Genomic DNA, 14,864 nt, shown 5'->3' on the forward strand with positions numbered 1-14,864 from the left:
AATGATTCTCTTATGATGATTTGAATGCACAACTGACCCCGTTTTTGTTTTTTTCCCCCCTCTACTCAACCTAGAAATATTGCTGAGCTTCATGGGAGGACATATTGACGTGTGGGAAACACACCACTGGGGTCACAAGCCTTTGGATTTCTGGCTTGGAGGGCAGACGTGGGGAAATTTCACAAACACTGTGACACACACACTCACTCACACTCGTTGAGATAACTTTGCGAAACCCCGCCGAGTGCAGTTTGATATTTCTGTCCAAACAGGTGCTCATGTAGACACGCTCCACTTGTTGGCCGGTGTCAGTGGGCACGATGAGCTCATGGCATGGATGGCTGGATGGATGGCTCGTTCATGTGTAGCTCCAAAGCCTCCTTTGTCGAATGTACCGTGTAACTGCATTTTCCTCAGTACCGTTCTTTAAGTTCCCTCGCTTCCGACGGAGGTGCCGACAGTAACGATGGTTGTAGAGCCGAAGCAAGCCGGCGGATTGTGACACTCAGATGAATGTCAGGAAAGAAGCAGCACATTCTTTCATCCTCCGAGACTCGGCGGGCTAGCGTACAACTGAATTACGTGTTGGCTGATTGCACTTTAAGGAGAGGCCGGCCGGCATCAACGGGATTGTGGCACGACAGAGGCCTTTACTCGAGTTTGAACCCAGAGCAGAAGGTGTTTCCAGTTTTTTTGAACGTTTGGATCATTTGAGGGTGGGTGGGCGATATTTTGAAAATGGGCTTGAGAATCTCCCTCTTAAGTGGGAACCAGTAGAAAGGTAGCAAGCACAGATTTTACAACACTTTGTCGTCAGTGTACCAATTTATGATAAGACCAGAAATTGAGGGCGGGGAAAAAAAACAAAAGATCCTTTTAAAAACACAACTGACGTATATTTATACAGATTCAAGAGGAGGAGGTTTTATCAATCCAGAGGAAATTTTTTTAAATCAGAAAGTTGAAGATATTTTGGTTACCTGAAATTTTCATTGTTTGAACATACAGAAATTGAAAAGTGGCCAAGTTGATGTGTATGTAAATTCACACTGTAAGATAACTAGATTTCTAGCAATAATCCTTCCTCCTGGTTCTCGTCTGTGTTGAAGCATCAGTTCCTCAAAGTGGCGGTACTGCAGTATTAGACACAATGTCTTGTTGGAAATCCTTTAACTGTTAATAGTAATTGTAAATATTCTTCAAATGTACTATAAAGTATATAATTATAGTATATATGCTTTTGTAGGTCACATACTTTTTTGCACAGATTGCAAGGCTTAATATTTAATTGTCTTATTCCATCATAGGTCATGTTTTATTTGAAAGACTTTAACCCTTGGTTGGAAAAAGAAGTCCTGAAATTGTTTTGAAAGCAGTACATGTATAATTTCTTTCGGACCGCACTTGCATCCTCTCAAAAAGCACTTTTTGTTGTAATTTTCAAATCATTATTTTTATTTTATTAGGGTATAAGCTTTGATATAGAGGTGCTAATAAATAAAAGGTAAAAAAAAATAAAAAATTGCAGGGCTATATTTAAAATATATTCAAAAAGAGTTGTTTTTGCCTCATCATTGTGTAGGGGCTAGAAATGCTAGCGGTAATCTGGATTTTGCCAATGGGCTCCTTGCACACAGCGCTGTGATGTCATATCCATGACCAACAACTACACGAGCCGTCTATTCATTCATCTTAAGTAAACAGCGTACAGAGTATGAGCCGTAGAAAATTGTAGTGTCACTAACAAAACATTTTAGAATCGATTATTCCACCGATTACTCTGACCTCTTGAAATAACACTTAGGTTTGCCAAAGTTGTGCATTTAAGTAGCACAAAGTAGCTTTGCAGTATTTATGCAAAACTTTTTTTTAAATGTGTATCGTTTTTTTTTTTACCCTGGGCATCGGTTTCCTTTGAGTGTATTCCTCCATGGTAGTCCCCATTGAACGCATCTTTCGACAACAAATGGCCATTTGGTAAACAGGGAAATGGCCAAACATTGTTCTCATATCCATAGATGCATCCTAAAGCTCTTCTCTAAATTGCTTTTTTGGTAATTTGGAGGAAGATGTACATTACATCCTTGATGCTCAGTTTGGCTAAGCACAACATGTTGAATAACGGAATTTCGGCTAAATGTGAAAGATTTTGTGCAAAGAGCCCATTTGGTCCGCTAGGCCTCAAAATGTGTCAACTATTTCGATTTATCATGAAAGCCCTGCACAACAAATCAGTTAAATATCATGTTAGTCTTTTAATGTGTGAATTTTCCCCTTTGAAATAATGTTCTTTCTTTCATATATATATATATATATATATATATATATATATATATATATATATATATATATTTCATGTGAAGCTTCTGTTTTAGGAATCTACTTATGAAGATGTGCTCAATCCAAAGAGTTTTTGTTTGTCGTTTTGCATCGCTTAGAGACACTTCCTGAACTAGATCGTATTCGTGGGCTTTTCTTGTCGCGCCTATGATGTTGAATATAATTGCATAAACTGTATTATATCCCCCCCCCCCCCTAAAACAAATTGTGGAAATTAATCTAGTTTTGGTACGTACTTGTCTTCTTTTCTTAACAATTTTACTTTTCTTCCGGCCCAAATTGTGGTGCTGTTGCTTTACAAGAGATTTGAGATGTAGTAAAGCGGAAGAATTTGAAACATTGTTTTCCTCACAGCCCAAATTAAAAAATATTCAAACAACATTTGGATTTACACAGAAGAAACTCCTCTTAGAGAGAGAGAAGACAAACATAATGTGGGATACAGCTTATTACAGGATGTACATTTCCTTTTTTTTTTCTTACCTTGTTCTTGATGTTAATATTGTTGTAAATACAAATTTATATTTAAACCGTATGTCTCTGCTTTCTTTTTTACTCACGTTTATCATTACTTTGAAGTTGAAAGACAAAGGTAAAAAAACGTTTGCAAACTTACTTTTTTTGTTGCTCGGACGGCATCATAGCGACCAACATGTAAGCAACAACTTCTGAGTGTCCATTCAAATAATTGTGGACCTAAAATGGATGGATTGAAAGAAGAAAGTGTCATTTCACATCCACTACAGTAGGTTGCAGTGGCGCTGTCAACATCAGAGTGCGTAGTTAGGTACCAGTCGAGGTGAAGGTTTTCTTTCCACCAAGTATGCGCGCACACACTAGAGAGCACAAGATATAAATATAAAGTTCAGTGAACAAACTCTTTAGCAAAACCATGGAAAAATATTCAACAATGGCAGAGAGGGATTAAGAAATAATCTTATTAAAGTTCTCCTTTGTCATAAATTCAATTTTGCTTGTTTTATTTAATGTTGAGGATACAACATTATACAGAAGTGTATTTTATAGAATTAAAAAAGTCGCGGCAGAGAGTTGGGCGTGCGTGAAAGATTTATTTCTTCCTAGGAGTGCTTAACAGAAAATAAGCCAAGGAGTTTAATCAATAGTTGTACTTTTACCAGTCTTTTAGACGCACGGCGAGTCCATTGGACTGCACGCGCACATGAGCCCGCCTTCTCTCTTTGCTGGTTAAACCGACCCCCCATCCGGAACAGCAGATGAGGCTCCGCTCCAGCACTTCGCACTTGTCATCGCGAAGCGGTGTGTGTTCATTTGTTTTGGTCATGCCTCCGTTACTGTAACCTCTTGTTGTGGTTGCGTGCGTTTTTTCCCCCTCCCAATCTCCTTTTTCTTCTTTATTTTTGTTTACGTTTTAATTCCCCACAAATGAGTTCCCCGCTGTTCTTAGGGCAGTTGGTCGGGGTTCCCGTGGAAACAATGAATCCCGGTGCCGTGGAGAAAGACACGACTCACACGAAGATTTTTGTCGGCGGCTTGCCGTATCATTCCGGCGACGCTTCACTTCTGAAATATTTCGAGACTTTCGGGGATGTCGTCGAGGCAGTGGTGATCACTGACAAACACACGGGCAAGTCACGAGGATACGGTTTCGTAAGTATACCATCGTCTATTTCTGCACAATTCAATCTTTTAAGTCTTCTTTGGTGCCTTTAATATTAATGTCGACTGCCATTCCGCCGCATGTGCTGGTGCCAGTCACATGCCTATCGACTTATTTTGAATAAATGTGTCATTAATTATTTGCTCACTTGCCCCAAAGCCTTTGGTGCTTTGATGAACTGAGGGTCACCATTCTCCATCATGCATGACATCACGCGAGATGTGGAGGTTCTCCATTTGGTATGGTTCAAATGTCACTTTAGGAGCATTGACACATAAAAGCAAAGCTCACAAACTGCACCTCAAGTGAAGTGAATCCAGGGAAATTGAACAACTGAGGTGTTCGCATGTAGGCAAGGAGAGCCGCTGTTGTCAGTCAAACTCTTTTCTTTGTCTTTAAATGAGGACACTCACAAGAAGCTGCTCTCGACCACAGCTCACGGCCAAAACACTTTGATGCCTGTCTGACATCATCAACTAGGCCGCGCCCCCTAAAAACACACATTCAACACTTAAATACTACAGTGCATACAGTAATTAGAATTGTTTATTTTTTATGTCATCTTGTGGTGTTTAATTACATTTTTTTAACTATTCAGTTTGGTTTTTCATTTTTAAAAATATGCACTGTTTTTTAGGTGGCATTTCAATTAGCTTAAACAGGTAAAAAATTGCTTGACATTCAAATAAAATGAGTTATCAGCTTGATCACAAAACTAATTTAACTAGAACTATCGTAGTTTTAGCCAAGTAAATCTGCCTTTTTCTGATAATATCAGTAAATTATTATATGATTATGCAAAATCAGCCGGGACTTGGTCACAACTTTCACTTTTGAATGGTGGGCTAGTAAATGCAGGCGAACTACTGCCCACAAACTGTAGGTTTCCTTCCCCTTCTGTTTTGGTAGAAATGTGGCTTTAGTTTCATTTTGCCCGCCCACATTGCCAAGGCGCTGTGCTGTGGGTGCGTGTGAGCGAGACTTCTACCGAGCTACAGCATGCGTATTTCATCCTTTGTGAACTCCAGCAGATCTCAGTTTACCGTCCTCCACCACTTTGCAGAAAAACTTCACGCTGAACATCTATTTGCGCTTGCGTGTCTTGACCTTGAGCTCAAAACACTCAAAGCTCCCCTTCCCACGCTATCTGCCCACTCCTCAAACTCACTCCCTCAAGGTAGATTCCAGTTGCTCATCCCAATCCGGGGAAAAAAACCCTCCCACGTACTGTAGCAGCCTACGCTAATTTAACATGCTGTTGAAAAGCAGCTGAAGCATCTCAATGCACGTTTTTGTGCCTCCTCGTCTATTTTTGTCAACCATAGTCTTTTTTTAGAGGAAAGACAAGGACATCAGTTTCCTGCAGGCCGCCCATGGAAGAGCACAAAAGAGGCGGGTGGGGATACATACGAAGGTTATTATAGTTAACAAAAGAGACCAAAATTAAAACATGTTTTTGTTGATGAAATAAATGCCATTGATAAAACTAAGTACAACAATTTTTTTATGAAAAATTCCTTTGCTTTGGGTGTTTGTCAACTAACAACTTTCAAGCCAAACAAACATTTGAGAATCCAGAATATTGGAAAAGAAAAGTCAAAAAGAAATAAAAACAAACTAGTATGTATGTAGAAATCCCAAACTATTCCAACCCTGGTTTGCTTTTGGAGCTGACCTGCGGGATGTTTTGTCAACAGGTGACCATGGCGGATGGCGCGGCCGCAGAGCAGGCGTGCAAGGATGCTAACCCCATCATCGACGGCAGGAAAGCTAACGTCAACTTGGCGTATTTGGGAGCCAAGCCACGCGGCTCACACACAAGTAAGTGTGTTTTCCCGATAATCACATCCCTGCTAAACTTCCTTTCTGCCTGGCACAGGGCTGGATAGTAATCCAGTAACAAAAACTTTATCAACATTCTGTGCTTTGGGATTTCTCTGGAATTTGTGCTTTTATCTTCATGTTTCGCTGCGTATTAATGTTTAAATAAATGTTTCCTATGAAGACGTATACTTACTTCCAGCTGCATTCATTAGATAACGGGCTTATCATAGTTTGGGATTTTTCATTATATTTGGTTTGTTATTTTGTTTTTGCTATGGTTTTTTAATTCATTAAGTTTGAATAGTTTTCGTTAGCTTTTGATGGTTGTTTATTTTTTGGAACACGCTTTGTTTAGTTTTTGTTATTTCTAATGTTAGTTTTATTTTATTTTTTTAGGAAAATTCGATACCACTTTGTTTGCCTTCCTAAATAACAAAACTCGCATCTTTCAGTTTTAAACTGGTTCTGGAATTTAAGGACACAATTTCCATGAAATGAAGGCACTTATTTCCCCAAAAAATGCAGCGAAAAGTCAAGCTGGTGCTGTAAAATATTCATCACCACCATTCATCCAGTCTTTGTTGTCGGTACGTTTTCCACTCGGGTTCATGCACAGCTTGCGTGCCGCCGGGCATTTTCAGTGTGAACCACCACAGCACATGCTTTGCGTTTTCCAAACAACGTCCTGCTGCACACCAAACCTTGACAGCCCCCTTTGGAGCTCCCCGCTTTCGTGTAGGTGCGACTGACAAACAGCCAACTACCACTGAGTGCGTGTCCTCGCGGGCTGGCCCGCGCTGTGACGCATGCAAGCGTGCTGCTGATGGGAGATGGCAGCGCTTGGTATTATTTGTGTGTGAGTGCGGCGAGATGGGAAGAAATAAGAGCACGTCTGTTCCCTCTTTGTGCAACCTAAAAGAAAGACTGCTATGTAGTGTACGTTTGAACAAAAGAGATGAGAAAGTAGTGTGGGGGGGTGAGCCACAAAAGAGGGCCAAATGTCTGGAGGAATGAAGAGAAGTCTTACTCAGCCTCGGCTCATTCCTGATGAACCTTGAAGGCAGCGAGGTCACAGACGTCGCGTGTCAAGGGACTGGCAGTCAGTCAGCAATATTCTTCTATACTCGCTTGCCATGTGAACAAGCAGCAAGAGAGAGAGGCTAGTCCTTGTCTCACCGCCGCCTCTCATTTCTGCAGGTCTCTCTGCCGGGGTTCCCGTCCAGCAAGTTCATCCTGCATGGGCTCAAAGGCACTACGGGTAAGGCTGACTGATATCAGTCAATGTTTCTATTTGTGAGGTTGACTTTGGCTTCCTCTGGTCTATTAAACACACGACACACTGGGTTCTGGATTTCACTCATGGTTGACTTGGGCTTCACTGAGGCAGCAAGCCACTTAGACTGTTGTGCACACACACACACACACACACACACACACACACACACACACACACACACACACACACACACACACACACACACACACAAATGCACAGTTTCTAATCGATTCACTCTTTATTTATAACTAGTCGGTGAAAATACAGCTAAAGGCAAGATGAGTGAAGTTTGGGATGAGAATGTTATGAAGGAACACAATACCCTGACCTCAACCCAATATGTACTCTTACGTCTGGCACAAAATGCAGTGAATGCCTGCAAGGGTGGAGTTGTTTCTTTTGGTGGGCATATGCGCCGTTGTGGGAGTGAACATAGCCTATTTGCACACTATTTGCGGATGATGTAAATTTGACTGCTGCAAAATGGGGACCGCCTCGCGATCACGATCAGAGGTGGAAAGGCCTCTGTATGTGACATCTGGCATGGGGTGCAGCACGTCGGCCGACTGTCGGACTTGGTTTGCCCTTAGACTGAACGGTGTCTGTATTACACAAGTTCAGCCTCCACATCCCCAAGAAAACACCAATGACTCAGTGAAACAAGAAATCTGATTCATTGCCAGAGCAGTTCCAGAAAGCGCAAAGATGCCGTGAGACCTTGCAATAGTCTTTACAGTACATGCAGAACGTTAGCGGGCTGCACCGCTTCGAGATGCCAAGCTCTCATCCCAAGGCTACAAAAAAGTCCATTAAAAACCTCAATTGCTGCGAGTGTTATTAATTTTGCAGTCTTCAATTTCTGAAGGAGTGACGAGGGCGTTGACACTGACCCAGATGAATCCATGAATGAGTGATGATGAATTGATTGAAATTCTAAGACGGACATTCTCTTCAAAGAGCGAGTCGCAATTTTTGCACAAAGCCTGACACCATGGATCACGATTTTCCCCCAATTTTCTCAAAATGATAAATTGTTCAGTGCTATCTATCACAAATTGTAGAGCCCTCAATATGCTCAGTTTAGCTATCGTTGAATGAACGGAGTGTCATTTAGTTGTGTAACTTGGCGGAAATGACTGATGATGCTGTCTTTTTTCCCGCCCCATCCCTCTTCATGGTTTGCAGGCGTTTCAATCTATGATGTTCTCAACTCCTTGTGATATTTTGTGTCAAGAAACTGTAATGGACATTTTCTCAATTTGAAGCCCATAGTGAAATTTCAAATTCATTTGCATGTTGACAGCACGAGTGTCCAAGTCGAACGTTGGCCCTTCTGTCGCTTGCCCTCCCCCCAAGCTCTGTGTGTGTGTGTGTGTGTGTGTGTGTGTGTGTGTGTGTGTGTGTGTGTGTGTGTGTGTGTGTGTGTGTGTGTGTGTTTGCCTCTGCCTGACTCACTCTCCTCGCATCCCTCATCTGAACTATTAAAAGCGTGACTGTCTTAAGGCATGAGGGATATATGACGGCTGATCCTTCACCTTGACCGTCTTCCTCCTCTCCTCCTGCTCCTCTCTCCCCCAAGGTGTCCCAATGGTCTACCCCCCGCCCCTCCCTTTGCCTTTAATCACTTCCCTCCACCTCTTTCCTATTGCGTTGGGGTGTGAGTATAGAGGAAGTTGACTCGAAGGGAGTAAACCTACAGAGAGGAGGCCGAATGCCGTCTGTGGAGGTTATTCTGCTCTCGTGGGTCTGTTAGAATTTAGCGTCCACCCATGCAGCTGTGCCAATTAGCTGCATACGCAATCATACATACAAGTGAAACCCTGTTGTTCGCATGGTCTTCAAAGCTCGGTTTTTCTGCACGTGACTAAGACGTCCTTGTCTCGGATGTACATTAAAAAAAAAAAAGAACACAAATACTGATCATGTGTATAAATATGCGTTTGACAGCCAGCAACGTCGCCTGGGTCGGCGAAAGGCGAGGCGTAGCGCTCGCTCTCGTACGATGCGGCTGTCGCATCGGATCAGTCAGACGGCGGGCGGCACGGCGCCGCGAGAATGACACTGCGCTTCTGCTTCGGGAGAGTCGTTGCGCGAGCAAGGAGACATGAGATGCCAAGGGGGTGAGGGATGGGGGGTGCACCATTTGCTTTTCTTGTTTGGATTTTTTTTCTTGTCTTTTTTTATTTTTCTGATGAAGCACATGGGTATGTGGGTAACGTAGGCCCCAGGCTGCAGTTAACAGAGATGAAGGTGTGTGCTCAGCAAGCAGCTCCAGAGGTCCAATACGCTCGCTACTTTCCAGCTCAACACCTCCTGTCACCAACAGGAGCCTTCAGCTCAAAACGACGTCAAGGTGCTGGAACTCAACTTGGTCATTTCTCCCTGGTGCCATTTAACTGTATAGTCAACTAGCATACAATGACACATAATGTCTTTGTAATTTTAACCACAAGTTAGTACTAGACAAGAATTTCTTGAAATCATTAAGAACCTCAATAGTATTCACGCTTAGTTTACTGAGGTTGATTACTAATCCTGCAAATCAATTAGGACCAGGACGGTTCTCGACAGATAAATGCCTTGGATTTTTTTTATATTTTAGTGGCGGAAGAAAATCAATCATCGGAGTCCAATATTAGCCCAAATCACCAAAATGATACAATGACGCAACACCCTAACCACTAAGAAGCAACTCAATTGCTATGTTAGAATTTGATACAGTCTATCAAAGCCACTTCTAAAAAGAGAGAACCCTGTAGACCCATGTCAAACTCCCCTTCATAGTCAAGATTGTACAGAAAGTTCCTTGAACTCAAATGGAATTTTTGAAAAACTTCAATCAAATTTCCGACCTCATCACCGTAAAGCACAGTGTTGAATGAAATATATTTTACATTAACGCTTCAAAATGTGACGTGCCATACTTTCAAGTGTTCCTGTAACAGTGATAAGAAAGTTGTATTCGATTCTATTTTTAGCAGACTGCAAACGTCGAACTCTCCTCTGGACTATATTTGACTAAACAGCTTTGCGCTTGAAAATATCTCGCATGATCTTTTCAGTGGCAAATGAAAACAACACATTTCGAGCACATTTCAACAAACAACCACTCATTTAGTTGCAATCGATGGTCTTTAATGAACAGGTACATACGCAGAGTCGAATCTTGTATCTCTTAACTTCGAAGACAGATGTGTGTGGAAATGTGAAAAGCCTGAGTGTGTGTGTGTGTGTGTGTTTTGTGTACACAGCCGGATGGCCCAATTTGTTGTGTGCACAACTGCACACCTGATGTCAGGCGGAGTGTGTTTAGGGGTAAGCAACAGCACTCTTCAACTGCTCACCGCTATGGTTAGCATCAGGTTTGTGATGTAAAGTTGCAGGAACCGTATGAAATAATGCCATTTGCCATACTTGGCTTTGTTAGATTGCGCCCACCTCAGTGAGAGACCCCACACACTGAGAAAATACTTGCAGTGTGTGTTTTGATGTGCTCACCCTGAACTGTGTGTTCACACTGTGTGAGATTTGTGATTGTAGTTAAGAAGTTTACTATTCACATTTGTCGGCCCAGATCAAGTTGGAAAGAAATTCTTTACACAAGATCGCCGCTCTAGAATCTAGAACTCATTTTTGTCGCGGGACGCATTGTAGTCATAGTTTCCTTCCTTAGAACTGTTGACGCCTTATGTTACATACAGTATAAGCTACACAACAAACTGGTAAATAACTAACTTTGAAATCAGAGACTAGTAAAAACTGTTCAAATATTTTAAAAAGATGAATGGTAATAGGAATTGCTAGCGATATCTGTAGCTTTCAAAAGTGAAGACAATTTGCAATTTATTGACACATGAAGTCGATCAACAATTTGTCTTCGTGGGCCACATAAAATGGTGTGGCGGGCCATATCTGCCCCCGGGCCTTGAGTTTGACACCTATGCTCTAGATAATCTTTGTGTCTGTTTTTCCCAATCTATGTATTGAAATGACCCTTGTGTTTCTGTTTTAAACGAACCATCATGTCCCTTCTGTCCCACCAGGCTGGCTCATCCTTACATCTACCCTCCAACGTTCCTACAGCCCAGCCTGCTACTGCAGTCCAGCATCGCCCCACCCTGCTTCACTCCCTCTGGATTGGAACACTACCCGTACAGCCCGTCGCCACTGCCCTACCTGAGCTACAACTTCTCACCTGGAATGTCAGCTCACGCTCTGGTCGCATCGCAGACTCCGTCCGCCGCCACCTATTCGCCTCTGGCCATGATCTCCGCGTTACCTGCCACCCCACAGGTCACCATTCCCAACCTTGTGCACCAGCACTACTGCGCTCAGTGAGCAGCCCCGGCGATGGGTCGGTACAACGTGGCGTCATTGAAAAGGGCTTATTGAAAGCGCTCCTGACTTTTTTTTATGTTTGTTGTAATAAGTCATAAAAGTGTTGTTTTGTTTCTTCATACAACCTGAATGTTAGTACTGTCCAGGTCGGGACGAGAATAAATGGGCCCAGAGGATGGAGAACACATAAAGAGGCAGCACAATGATTCCTTTTTTTAACCTCTTTAAACTTATCTGACTTGGTGGGCTCATCAAAACATCTCTATTCTCCGATACCCATTCGAACATTTTATTGTGTTTATCCTACCTGCATATATTGATGTAGTTCCTGACTTCAGGTGATATTTCGGTTCTTATGCTAAATTAGGTTGGACATGACAACACTGGATTTATGCTCTTTTTTTTTATGGGGGGAGGCTGAAGCAGGATGCTTTTTGAGATTTGTTCCGGTTGGAACAAGAAAGATTTTTGTGGTTGAGTTCCAACTATGGAAATGTTGCATTTTGATCTCAAAATTGCTTTGTTGCGAAAGGAGAGCGGAGCAATGCAATACATCTCAGTGTCAGGTCGGAGCTTCTCTTGCAGCTCATTGTTGTAATCAGAGTTGGTTGTTTTTTTTTTTTTTCGGGCAGCTTTAGAATGGGACTCATGCTTAAGTGAAGCTGGATTGGCATCTCTTGTTTCTATGGAGCCACCTTTGTTATTTAAAAGAAGCCATATGTAATCTTAAGTACTTTGTAAGAATATGCAAAATAAAAGCAATGTTTCCTATGATATGAAGGCTTGAGCGCAATTTCTTCTTAGTGTAAGTTATTGAGGTCAGTATCAGCGTGGAACGATGTTGAGCTGGAGGAAGCAAGCATGAGTCACATTTCTTTTATACACTCATCGATCCATGGGCATGGAGGTAAAGGTCAGATTCGAAACCGGATGAAACATATGTTGAAAGAAAACATTCAAAAGGGAAAAGATCACTCATGCGTTGAAAGATCATTTTCTGTCAACTTGTGGGAGTTGCAGGTAATTTGTGTGTTCAGCTTTCACACTTGCATGACTTGGTTGAATGTATGCGATACGATGAATAAATTGCACATCTTGCTCCATTGGCAGCGCTAGGATTTTTTTTCTTAGGGGAGGCATTGGAGGGTGGCGAAATTATCTCACAGGGTCTGCAAAACAAAAGATATATATATATTTTTTTTACAAATCTAAAATTGGGCACCTAAGTTGTCCTTAAGATTGTGAGTGCAAATGGTTGTTCATCTATGTGTGCCCTGCGATTGGCTGTCACCCAATTCAGGCTGTCCACCGGCGGCTGCCCAAAGTCAGCTGGGATGAGCTCCAGCACGCCCACAACCCTCATGTGGATAAGCGGTTCAGATAATGACTGATGGACGGATGGATCTTCGGAAAATGTGGATGAAGAGACATTACATTCTCCCTTAGTGGGGTTGGTTTAGTATTTAGGGGATAGTGGTTAGGGTCAGTGTGAGGGTTGGGCTAGGGTTAGGTTTAGGGTTAGGGCAGTGGTTCTTAACCTTGTTGGAGATACCGAACCCCAGTTTCATATTTCGCATTCACCGAACCCCTCTTTAGTGAAAAATTAAAAAAAAATCAAATTCAAGACAGAAGTTTTTGACTGGTGCACAAAACATCACCTAGTTCAAAGAACAAAACCTACACAATGCATGAACTCACAACAAATTACATACCTGCAAATCAATGTGACCTCTGCTGTTGCCTTAGAGCAGTGCTTCTCAATTATTTTCTGTGATGCCCCCCTTAGGGAGAAGAAAACATTTTGCGCCATGTTATTAACAGAGAAAACGAAACAAAAAAAATATTTATAATTATAATATTATATTATTATAATATCTGTTCAATATTTTCCCATGGTGTCCCACTGCACTTTTTATCGCCTGCTCTGTCTGTGCTGTGTGTGCTAGTGTTGGGTCGTGAGTGAACGATTCGTTCAAAAGACCGAATCATTTCAGTGAACGAGTGAACGAATTCTTTTTTCAGTTCATATGACTTCAACCAGTAGGTGTCGGTAATGCCCATTGAAGCTGGTGCCACCTCGCCGTAAAACAAACCGAAGTAGAAAATGACGTAACTTCCCGTTCAAGTGAGGGAACGAATCCTGACTTTCCCGTTCGCGATCGAGTCAATGGGTCAACTGCCTTCCTTCCCGTGCATCAACGGATCAGTCAGTGAACGTGTTGCGTCTCCCTCCTGGCGTGAACTATGTAAATCAGAATGTAGATTTACGATTTGCCAAGGAAAGAAAGAACCACTCACTAACGGCTAACTTTATTGCATGAAGGGATGCACCGTTATGCAACAACGGGGAGATTATGCTTCTCTTTTGGTTATCTTGATTTTATAACACTTATAGTAGTTTTTAAATAACGTATATGCATATATACGCCTAAATATTGTTATCCAATATATCTACTGCAATTTCACATTAGATTGCTGGTTTGAAATTTACTTTTATTATTATTATTATTATTTTTAATAAACATTTATGTTAAAACTTGTCTGGTGTTTTATTCCTTGTTTTTATATTCGCCAATTAAAACATAAAAATTATTATTACATAAAAACAGTATTTTAATAAACATTAAAACCTGTTAAAACTTGTCTGGTGTTTTATTCCTTGTTTTTATTTTTTTGGGCATGAAAACAAAAATCTGACAATTGGTTGACTGTTTAATATGACAATATGTATATGTGTTTTACATTGTGTAATATGTGTTGGTGTCCCCCAAAATAAAGAGCAAGTAGTCAAATACACATTCTTGACACGTACAAAAAAATCCATAAAGTTATTAGGTACACCTGAAAATGGTGGTGTACCTAATGGAGTGTCCGAATGACGTCACAGATCAACCAGCCAATCAGGAGGTGGGGGTGAGGGCGGGTGTGGCACTTTTCACTTTCAGTTCAGCTTTGGCTGTGATTTTTCCCTAATGAACTGGCCTGTTATTAGGTACACTTGAAAATGGCGGTGTACCTAATGGAGTGTCCAAGTGATGTCACAGATCAAACAGCCAATCAGAAAGTGGGGGTGAGGGCGGGTGTGGCACTATTCACTTAAACCAGGGGTGTCGACCTCCAGTCCTCGAGGGGCCGCGTTCCAATATGTTTTCCGAGTTACCCTCGTTAAACACACCTGCGTGAAAAGTTTTTGGTCATTTCACGTTCTGCGGGAGCTAAAACTTTTCACGCAGGTGCACTTAACGAGGGAATGTTGGAAAACATGTTGGAATGCGGCCCCAAGGACTAGAGCTTGACACCTGTGACCTTTGACCATGATATTTCCCTAATAAAGTGGCCTGTTATTAGGTACACTTGAAAATGGCGGTGTACCTAATGGAGTGTCCAAGTGATGTCACAGATCAAACAGCCAATCAGAAAGTGGGGGTGAGGGCGGGTGTGGCACTA

At 41.9% G+C, this 14,864-nt stretch overlaps 2 protein-coding genes across 6 annotated transcripts in view; both read left to right on the plus strand.

The window, feature by feature from the left end:
- The window catches only part of LOC119119681 (nuclear receptor coactivator 3-like), a 35,653-nt gene extending 33,676 nt beyond the window's left edge, over nucleotides 1–1,977 (plus strand). For all 4 annotated transcript variants that reach the window (XM_037246181.1, XM_037246184.1, XM_037246182.1 and 1 more), the window contains exon 22: nucleotides 75–1,977. In XM_037246181.1, the coding sequence (XP_037102076.1) occupies nucleotides 75–86 (12 nt within the window). In that variant the 3' untranslated portion in view covers nucleotides 87–1,977. The remainder of the gene's footprint in view (nucleotides 1–74) is intronic.
- A 367-nt stretch (nucleotides 1,978–2,344) lies between these two features.
- rbm38 (RNA binding motif protein 38) lies at nucleotides 2,345–12,193 on the plus strand. 2 transcript variants are annotated; one of them, XM_037246187.1, is made up of 5 exons: nucleotides 2,345–3,618; nucleotides 3,767–3,969; nucleotides 5,677–5,800; nucleotides 7,001–7,061; nucleotides 11,123–12,193. In XM_037246187.1, the coding sequence occupies exons 1-5, from the start codon at nucleotides 3,576–3,578 to the stop codon at nucleotides 11,415–11,417; spliced, it is 726 nt and encodes a 241-aa protein (XP_037102082.1). In that variant the 5' UTR covers nucleotides 2,345–3,575; the 3' UTR covers nucleotides 11,418–12,193. The 2 variants fall into 2 exon arrangements, with proteins under 2 accessions (XP_037102082.1, XP_037102083.1); XM_037246188.1 differs by having other exon boundaries at nucleotides 2,345–3,969.
- The last annotated feature ends 2,671 nt before the right edge of the window (nucleotides 12,194–14,864 follow it).

Source organism: Syngnathus acus, chromosome 2 (assembly GCF_901709675.1).
Source record: "Syngnathus acus chromosome 2, fSynAcu1.2, whole genome shotgun sequence".
Classification (NCBI taxonomy): domain Eukaryota; kingdom Metazoa; phylum Chordata; class Actinopteri; order Syngnathiformes; family Syngnathidae; genus Syngnathus; species Syngnathus acus.

Excerpts from the sequence above, each read along its gene's own strand:
- rbm38 (XM_037246187.1), top strand. The coding sequence starts at position 3,576 with ATGAGGCTCCGCTCCAGCACTTCGCACTTGTCATCGCGAAGCG. Across the intron at positions 3,619-3,766 it reads GCACTTGTCATCGCGAAGCG|GGCAGTTGGTCGGGGTTCCC; the intron begins GTGTGTGTTCAT and ends CGCTGTTCTTAG. Across the intron at positions 5,801-7,000 it reads GCCACGCGGCTCACACACAA|GTCTCTCTGCCGGGGTTCCC; the intron begins GTAAGTGTGTTT and ends TCATTTCTGCAG.